This window comes from Microcaecilia unicolor, chromosome 5, assembly GCF_901765095.1.
Source record: "Microcaecilia unicolor chromosome 5, aMicUni1.1, whole genome shotgun sequence".
Taxonomy (NCBI): Eukaryota; Metazoa; Chordata; class Amphibia; order Gymnophiona; family Siphonopidae; genus Microcaecilia; species Microcaecilia unicolor.
The window spans coordinates 248,058,569-248,067,597 of NC_044035.1; the positions used below are offsets into that span (position 1 = coordinate 248,058,569).

The window sequence follows — 9,029 nt, forward strand, 5'->3', positions numbered from 1 at the left end:
TTGCCCCTGGTACAAAATAAGCACCTGAATATATGTAAATTCGCTTTGGATGTAGTTGCAAAAACCTCAGAAAGGCAGTATATCAAGTCCCATTTCCCTTTCCCTACCCTACCCCCACCCCTCCCTGTAGCCTAGCTTCAGCCCTGTCCTACCCACTACCCATCCCATCATGGTCTGCAATCTCCCCCCCCCCCACAACATGGAGGACACCAGCATTAAAGACTCTTCTTTTTTTTTTTTTTTTTAATGTCCTGGGCACTGTAGAACCCACCTCCACCCAGAAACCCACCTACATTAAATTAAAAACTTTTTTTTTTTTAATTTCAATCCAGGCACTGGGGATACCATACACACTGATGACACATCTGACTCTTATGCTTCTCAGTTCCTCACTCTAACCTCCTCCTTCAACCTCCAACTGAGCTCCACCACCCCTACTCACCAATCTGGCCACTGTCTTGACCTCGTCCTCTCCTCTACCTGCTCACCCTCCAATTTCTGTGCCTCAGCTCTTCCTCTCTCTGACCATCACCTGATCACCTTCACACTTCATCACCCAACACTAACCACTACTTCCAGGTATCTCCAGGCTGTCGACCCTACCACCTTATCCTCTAGTATCTCTAATCTCCTCCCTTCCATTATGTCCTCCGAGTCTGTTGACAAGGCTGTCTCCACTTACAATGCCACTCTCTCCTCTGCACTGGCCACCCTTGCACCATCCATCTCCCGTCCCACAAGGCGTACTAATCCCCAGCCCTGGCTGACCCCTTGCACCCGATACCTTTGCCCGATCGGCTGAACGCCTCTGGAGGAAATCTCGCACCCATACTGATTTCATTCATTACAAATTCATGCTATCCTCCTTCCAGTCCTCCCTATTCCTCGCCAAACAGGACTATTACACCCAGTTGACTAATTCCCTCAGCTCTAACCCTCGTTGTCTCTTCGCCACCCTTAACTCCCTCCTCAAAGTGCCCTCCGCTCCCCCCCCCCCCCACTCTCTCCTCAATCACTGGCTGATTACTTCTGTGACAAGGTGCAGAAGATCAACCTCAAATTCACCACCAAACTATCTCCTCCTCTTCACCCTTTAACCCACTCCCTCAACCAACCAACCCAGGCCTCCTTCTCTTTTCCTGATATCACCGAAGAGGAAACCGCCCATCTTCTCTCCTCCTTGAAATGCACCACCAGTTCCTCTGACCCCATCCTCACCAACTTACTCAACACCATCTCTCCTACTGTCACCCCCCCATCTGTCATATCCTCAACCGCTCTCTCTCTCCACTGCAACTGTCCCTGACACCACTCCTCAAAAAACCATCACTTCACCCTACCTGTCCCTCCAACTACTGCCCAATTTCCCTCCTACCCTTCCTCTCCAAGATACTTGAACGCGCCGTTCATAGCCGTTGCCTTGATTTTTCTCTCCTCTCATGCCATCCTCGATCCGCTTCAATCCGGCTTTCGCCCCCTACACTCGACAGAAACGGCACTATCTAAAGTCTGCAATGACCTGTTCCTTGCCAAATCCAAAGACCACTACTCCATCCTCATCCTCCTCAACCTATCCGCCGCTTTTGACACTGTCAATCACAATTTACTTCTTGCCACACTGTCCTAATTTGGGTTCCAGGGCTCTGTCCTCTCCTGGTTCTCCTCTTATCTCTCCCACCGTACCTTCAGAGTACATTCTCATGGTTCTTCCTCCACCCCCATCCCGCTCTCTGTTGGAGTTCCTCAGGGATCTGTCCTTGGTCCCCTTCTTTTTTCAATCTACACCTCTTCCCTGGGCTCCCTGATCTCATCTCACGGTTTCCAATATCATCTTTATGCCGACAACACCCAGCTTTATCTCTCCACACCAGACATCATTGCGGAAACCTAGGCCAAGGTATCAGTCTGCTTATCCGACATTGCTGCCTGGATGTCCAACCGCCACCTGAAACTGAACATGGCCAAGACCGAGCTTATTGTCTTCCCACCCAAACCCACTTCTCCTCTCCCTCCACTCTCTATCTCAGTTGATAACACCCTCATCCTCCCTGTCTCATCTGCCCGCAACCTCGGAGTCATCTTCGACTCCTCCCTCTCCTTCTCTGCGCATATCCAGCAGATAGCCAAGACCTGTCGCTTCTTCCTCTATAACATTAGCAAAATTCGCCCTTTCCTCTCTGAGCACACCACCCAAACTCTCATCCACTCTCTCATTACCTCTTGCCTTGACTACTGCAACCTACTCCTCACTGGCCTCCCACTTAGCCACCTATCCCCCCTTCAGTCCTTTCAGAACTCTGCTGCACGTCTTATCTTCCGCCTGGACCGATATACTCATATCACCCCTCTCCTCAGGTCACTGCACTGGCTTCCGATTAGGTACCGCATACAGTTCAAGCTTCTCCTACTAACCTACAAATGCACTTGATCTGCAGCCCCTCCCTACCTCTCTACCCTCATCTCCCCTTACATACCTACCCGTAACCTCCGCTCTCAGGACAAATCCCTCCTTTCAGTACCCTTCTCCACCACCGCCAACTCCAGGCTCCGCCCTTTCTGCCTCGCCTCACCCCATGCTTGGAATAAACTTCCTGAGCCCATTCGCCAGGCCCCCTCTCTGCCCATCTTCAAATCCTTGCTCAAAGCCCACCTCTTCAGTGTCGCCTTCAGCAACTAACCACCATACCTCTATTCAGGAAATCTAGACTGCCCCAACTTGACATTTCGTCCTTTAGATTGTAAGCTCCTTTGAGCAGGGACTGTCCTTCTTTGTTAAACTGTACAGCGCTGCGTAACCCTAGTAGCGCTCTAGAAATGTTAAGTAGTAGTAGTAGATACCAACCCCACCCAAAAACCCACCAAGACAATCTGGGCACTATTAAAATTTATTGTTGGTAGGCTTCTGGTGGGGGTGGACTCTTCACTGCCTAGGGAAAAAAAAAAGGTATATTTAATGATTACATATATCTTTTTTTGCCCTACGCAGTGAAGAGCCCACCCCTACCCAGAACCCCACCACCAGCCAGCATTAGACTGTACACGTTAAAATTTAAAAAATAAATTTATTTTACCTGGGCTGGGTAGCTGGGCTTTGGTGGTGGCAGGCACTGGTGCAGACTCAGAGAGCACTGTGCTCCGCTCCATGTGTGCTGTTGTGGGGCTGTGGGAGAGTGCTGAGGTCAGGGCTTGGGGGGAAGGAGGAAATCAATAAAAAAGACTGATTTGATCCAGCGAGAGCATAGTGAGGAACCGCGACACAGGCGGCAGATTTTCCCATGCAGCACTTCAGCGCCGCCGTGCACACTGTGGGGGGAGGAGCGCAAAGCAGCAGAATCCAGAGTGAAACCGGATGGGGAGTGAGCGACAGAGTAGCAGTACCAGCGTGCAGCGCTACAATGGCCACTGCCTACGCCTACCCACATCCAGATCAGGTCCCAGCCCACATTAAAAAAAAATATATATATATATTTAAAAACAAATTGGTAGGCAGGTAGGAGGAGCAGGACCTAAGAGTTGCCAGCTGCCTGGGTGGGCCTGAATCAAGATTGGGTGGGCCTGGGCCCAACCAGGCCCACTCATAGCTACGCCCCTGACTTGCAGTCTCTATCACCCAGGGCAAGGAGCATGGTATTGAACAGATTTCAGGCTATGATATGGTATGCTACCCTATTTGTGTAAGAAATTGTGAGAGTTCTCTGTTCGGAGAGAAAGTTCTTGGGGGTGGGGGGGGGGAAGGGATGTAGGTTTTGGGATGGAGTAGGGGCACTGTTCCCTCTAAGCTGAGCGGGAGTAGTCGTCCACCTACAGTCCTATCAGTGGGAGGTGCTGTTTCACTATCATGTTTTCAATAGTGAGGGGCAGGCAAGCTCTGCAGGACTACAGGGAACCTCTGTCCCTAACAGCTGAAAACACAATATTGTCTGAAAAGCCTGAAAGAACTTTTTGGGTGGATTCCTTCGGATGCAGATTCGAAATAAGGGAGCCCCTTGTCAGGATTTGAGCAGCGCTACAATTGTTCTACTTTTGGAGCTGACCTGGATGGACAATTTTGCTGAAATTTAAAAGTTATGGAGACCACATGGGTGGATAAGTAATAGCTTTTACTGTGCATATGTAGTTATAATGTTTTTCAGCATAGGTATGACATTAACCTAATGGAATATTGTCCTAGTGTAATGTTGTTATACAATTTCCTCTGTTTTTTGGCTACAATAGTTTTTTCTCCTTGTAGGAGTTATTTTCTATTGTGGCTTGTTTCAGAGGACTGACTGAAACCTGTGATAAAAGCTGTTTAAGGGAAGGCCATCTTTGTAGGCGTCCCTGGCAGTTGAGGCTTCTATTTTTTAATAGGTTATTCACAGGAAATTTCCTTGGTTATTGTTTAGAGCAAATTGAATGGTGTTAGTTTCATAGCGTATTTTTGCTCTCCAATATTTTTGATTTTGAGTATTTCATTTTATTATACTTTATATTCTGCTCTTATCCAGAGTGCAAACATACATACATAATTCAAAAGAAAAGTACAACAAATCAGACACCCATTCTCTGTCCTTGACACACCCCTGCCAAATTTGTTTTTTTTAAATACCATGCATTTGGCGTGCACAAATGGAAAAATTAACACAGAACACCGTAGCACATCCTGTATTAGGCCATTTCCCTGCATTAAACAGATCTTAGTAAAAGGGCCCCTTCATCTCTTATTCCTGAAGGAAGTAATAACAGGATTTGCCAAGCACTTCCCAGTGACCTGGACTGGCCATTGTTGGAGACAGGATGCTGAGACTGATGAACCATTAATGTGACCCAGCATGGCATTTCTTATTCTCTTGTGTTCTAATAGCCAACACCCACCTAACACTTTATCTCTAATGTTACCCTGTTTAGGTATCCTTAATGGAAATAGTTAGCATAAGTGAAGAATCCGGTTTGGTGTCCCTCTTCTCTTCCTGTGGTGAGAGTTAGATGTATTTTTCACCTTTTTGGTTGTCTAGTCCCTTGTAAACTAACAGTAAATACACTGAAGCAAGAGATGCATTGACTGAACCACACCAGTTTCACTTCTCAAAAACCTGAAATATACATCTTTCACAGAGATGATGATCAGATTTATTTGAGGGGAGGGGTGCAATTAAAAAAACTGCCTCACATCTCAAGATGGAGCTCCATCTGCTGCCACAAGATACAAAGCAGCTAGCGCAGTTCACCAGCTATAGAACCCCTCAGAGGTTGCACCAGGATATAGACACAGAGTTTCCAAGTTACCCAGTCCAGATGGAGATTTTTAGGACAGGCATGGATTTCTGTCCACCACAACCTGATGCATCATGTGACTAGCATAAGCAGTATAAGTGACAGTTAATGTGCCTAGGGCAGCAGCTCCTGGGGACATCGAAGAGCAGCTATAGTCAATGGGCAGGGATCAGGCACTTCAAATCCCACTGCTTTATGATCCAAGTTCAAAACCAGAACTGGTCTACAAGTCTTCAGCCTGGAACTGGGTAACTTGGCATCTCTATGGACATACAAACAACTGTTTCCTAGTGCTGGAAGAAGAGATACGTGCCCTCTGGGCTGGTACCTGAGCTCTAAAACATAAGCAGCTATCTTCTGCATATTGTCTTATCGCCCATCAGAAAAGCAGGAAGTCCCTACCATCATAGTACACCAGAATGTCACTTCTTCTGCAAATGGTGTGTGATCTCCAACTCCTTCAGCAGAGAATCTCTATGACTGCCATACTGCACCAGAATGTTACTTGTTTTGATAATTCTTCAATTTTAGTGTTTCCTTTTGAATTACCCATCTTGATTCAGGCACACAAAAAAAACTAGTTTCCACCCTGAGTATTTTTGTTAGATTTCTTGGCCCTGTGATCTTTTCTTTCCACTGAAGTTAGATTGCAGTATGTTGCAACATCCTCTTTGACCCTGTTACAGAACAGCTTAATATGGCAGTGAAGCAATTATAGGCATAAGCAGTATAGTAAATGGGAAGTTTAAGTGACAGTTATTGTACCAAACCCACTAAGTTCCTTTGAAATTTGCAGAACAAAGCACTGCACCGAAATTCAGCATCAGCAGCCTCTGTTGAAATCAGACTTCAAATCAGACAGATCCTGAGCTAATGCAACTGTTCATAGTGTGCAGTACTACCACTCCCCCCTCCCCAACATGCAAGATTTCTAGATCTGAAACACTCCCTATCCCCTCTAGGAATGCACAAGTTCAGCCCTCAAGGGCAAGGGCTGCAAACCAGTTGGGGTTTCAAAATACCCCCAATGAGAATGCATGAAATAGAAATGCATGCCTATTACCTATTCTGTATGCAAAGCTATCTCACACATACTCACTAGGGGTATTCTGAAAATGTGACTGGTTGGCAGCCCTCAAGAACTGAACTTGTGCACCTTTGTTGCAAAGGGATCTCTCTGATACAAGGCCCATAGTGCATCCTGCTTAAACTGTGCAAAAGCTGCAAGGACTGCCTCCTGACCATTTGAACTGATATATTTTCAGCTCTAAGCCAGGAGCATTAAACCCATATTTGCAATGAAGCAAAACCAGACCTGGATCAGCCTGCAGGGATGACCCAGGTCAGAGAACAGCCCAATTTCTAGGGAGATCCACAGAGCAGCTCCTTTACTTGGAATGAAACAGCACAAGATTGCTGCTAGCACTCCCAGACCATGACCAGATTCCTGTGGGGCAATTCAGCTGCCTGCTGCATTTTTTCAAGTGTCAGTTTGTCTTGCAGTAGGCACCAAAGGCCCTCTTTTCAGACAGGAGTTTCTTACGTTCTACACTCGCATAACTTTTTTTTTTAATAATAGTCTTGTGTATGCTTAGGCTTGCTTATTTGTTTGCTTGTTGACCAGTTCACAGAGCTTGCTAAGGGCCCTATTTACTAAGGTGCGTTAGTGTTTTTAACACGCCTACAATTAGCGCGCACGCTAACCGTGTAGGCACCTATAGGGATAGTGTAGGCGCATACATGGTTAATGTGTGTACATGGTTAAGGCTTGCTAAAGACGCTAATGAGCCTATAACACGGATTAGTAAACAGGGCCCTTAAAGTAGTGAAGTCACAGGGAGATGCCTCAGCCCAGACCACTATGATAGCTCTGATAAAGCTGGATCCTTTGACTGAGCAATATGTAATAAATGGGTTTGCAGAAATTGCATGTTATTTCCTATATAATCTGTAAAGCATATCCCGAGTCTCCTAACCCCTCCTGCAGTTTACTTTTCATGCAGGCTCACCTAACCATTAAGCAGACCAGGCAATCACCTAGGGCAGCAGCTTCTGTGGAACAGCTGCAAAGCACAATAGGTCCTGAGAGCCCAACCCTATGTGATGCTAGGATCCACTTTAGGCTTCAGACCTCAAGAAAAAGTCCTAGGTGTCATTGTACAAAATACGCTGAAATCTTCTGCCCAGGTTGGGAAGTTTTCAATAGCCAGTTTACGCAGGAAAATGACTATTGAACGTTGCCTTGATCGTATCTATATATGTATATGAAACAAAGTTTTAACATTTAAAAGTATGATGTCCTATTATGTATTTTTTACAGGTTCATTCTGCAGGCATGGTGTTGGGGCCACCGTGATTGTTGAATTTAATTGGGTCTAAGGCCTGAAAATTAAGGGAGGGCATGAGGCTGCAGGTTTGTTTAGAACACCTAGTACCCTTGCACCAGCTCTGTTCATAAACAACTTTTAAATTTACTAATTCATAGAAACCTCCCAGAAAGCTATGCCTATCCTGAGCAGAGATACTTAATCTTTAAGTTATCCTTACAAGTATCTACTGCAGTAAATCTGTTGAAAAATGGGCCCTGGGAGACCATATATGTCTTTAGAGTACTTCAACCCCTCTCCCTTATTATAATTACCTGTCGGAGTGATCTGCTCTTCACCAGGAAACCAACATGCTGAATACATGTGCTTCAAGCAGGACCAAGAGCACCTCGGTCATTACTCCCCACACTACAAAAACATCCCATAAGAATGACTGCAGCATTTAAAAAGAAAAATTACCTCCATTTTTTTTTCTGGATGCAGGGGGTGTCCTCTGGAAAATAATAATCCTTCCCCACACCCTTTTTTGTTTGTTTCTTCTGAGTCCTCTCTAAAAATCTCCCTTTTGCTGATGCGGTAAAGTTTCTTCACAGTGAGGGATAAGAAGATACAGTAAGAGAGCTCCAATGCCAGAACCCAAAGCTCAGCCAGTGACCCTACACAATAACCAGCCCAGCACTGTCAGAGCAAGAAGGGAGAGAGGGAGGGAGGCAGGGAGGGGAAGGCAGGGTTTAAATATAGACACAAATCTAAACAGATAGTCCTTCCCAGAGTACAGGATCAGTGGGGAGAGGGTGTGAGAGAGAGAGAGAAAGACACACTCACTCGCACACACCACTACTGATCTGCCCAAACATGGGGACATGCTGCAGTGCACTTCCTCTGTCTCTATCACAAACTCTCCACCCCTTTATCTCTGTCTTTCTAAGCCCACACAACTCTCTTATGCACTTCAGCAAAATGTTGAAAGAAAAAAGCACTATAGCAGTGGAGTTTAAAATGTGTAGGTAGCATGTGTGATAGTGCAGAGCTGATAAAGGGACAGCAATCCAGTTGCCAAAGGAAGATTGGCAGCTGGACCAGATGTGCCCTTGAGACCTATTGCAGCTGGCTTCCAGACCCTGCAAGCCATTCATTATTTGGATGAGAAGAGGAATCACAAATACCACAGTCAATATTTAAAGGTAAAGTTACCACAATGACTCTGCTGGGTCAGGCTGAGCTAGTCCAGTGCTTATCCTCTTTAAATCTAAGGACTTTGCTAATACTCTTCCTATAGAAAATAGGATTGATGCATTGGGATATAACTGGATGACTCAACATGTGTCTAAGGACCTGAAGTCATCTGCTATTCCTAGTGAAGAGAAAACTGTAGCCTCTGTGCACAAAAGAGTTCAAAAGTACATAAGGAAATAGCAAAGTCTAATTCCTGAGATGCCATAGGTAGCT

At 45.8% G+C, this 9,029-nt stretch overlaps 1 protein-coding gene across 1 annotated transcript in view; it reads right to left on the reverse strand.

The window, feature by feature from the left end:
* The window catches only part of RCSD1 (RCSD domain containing 1), an 85,211-nt gene extending 76,832 nt beyond the window's left edge, over nt 1–8,379 (reverse strand). Inside the window, exon 1 of the mRNA XM_030203946.1 lies at nt 8,040–8,379. Within this exon, the coding sequence (XP_030059806.1) occupies nt 8,040–8,045 (6 nt within the window). The 5' untranslated portion in view covers nt 8,046–8,379. The remainder of the gene's footprint in view (nt 1–8,039) is intronic.
* Between the last annotated feature and the right edge of the window lie 650 nt (nt 8,380–9,029).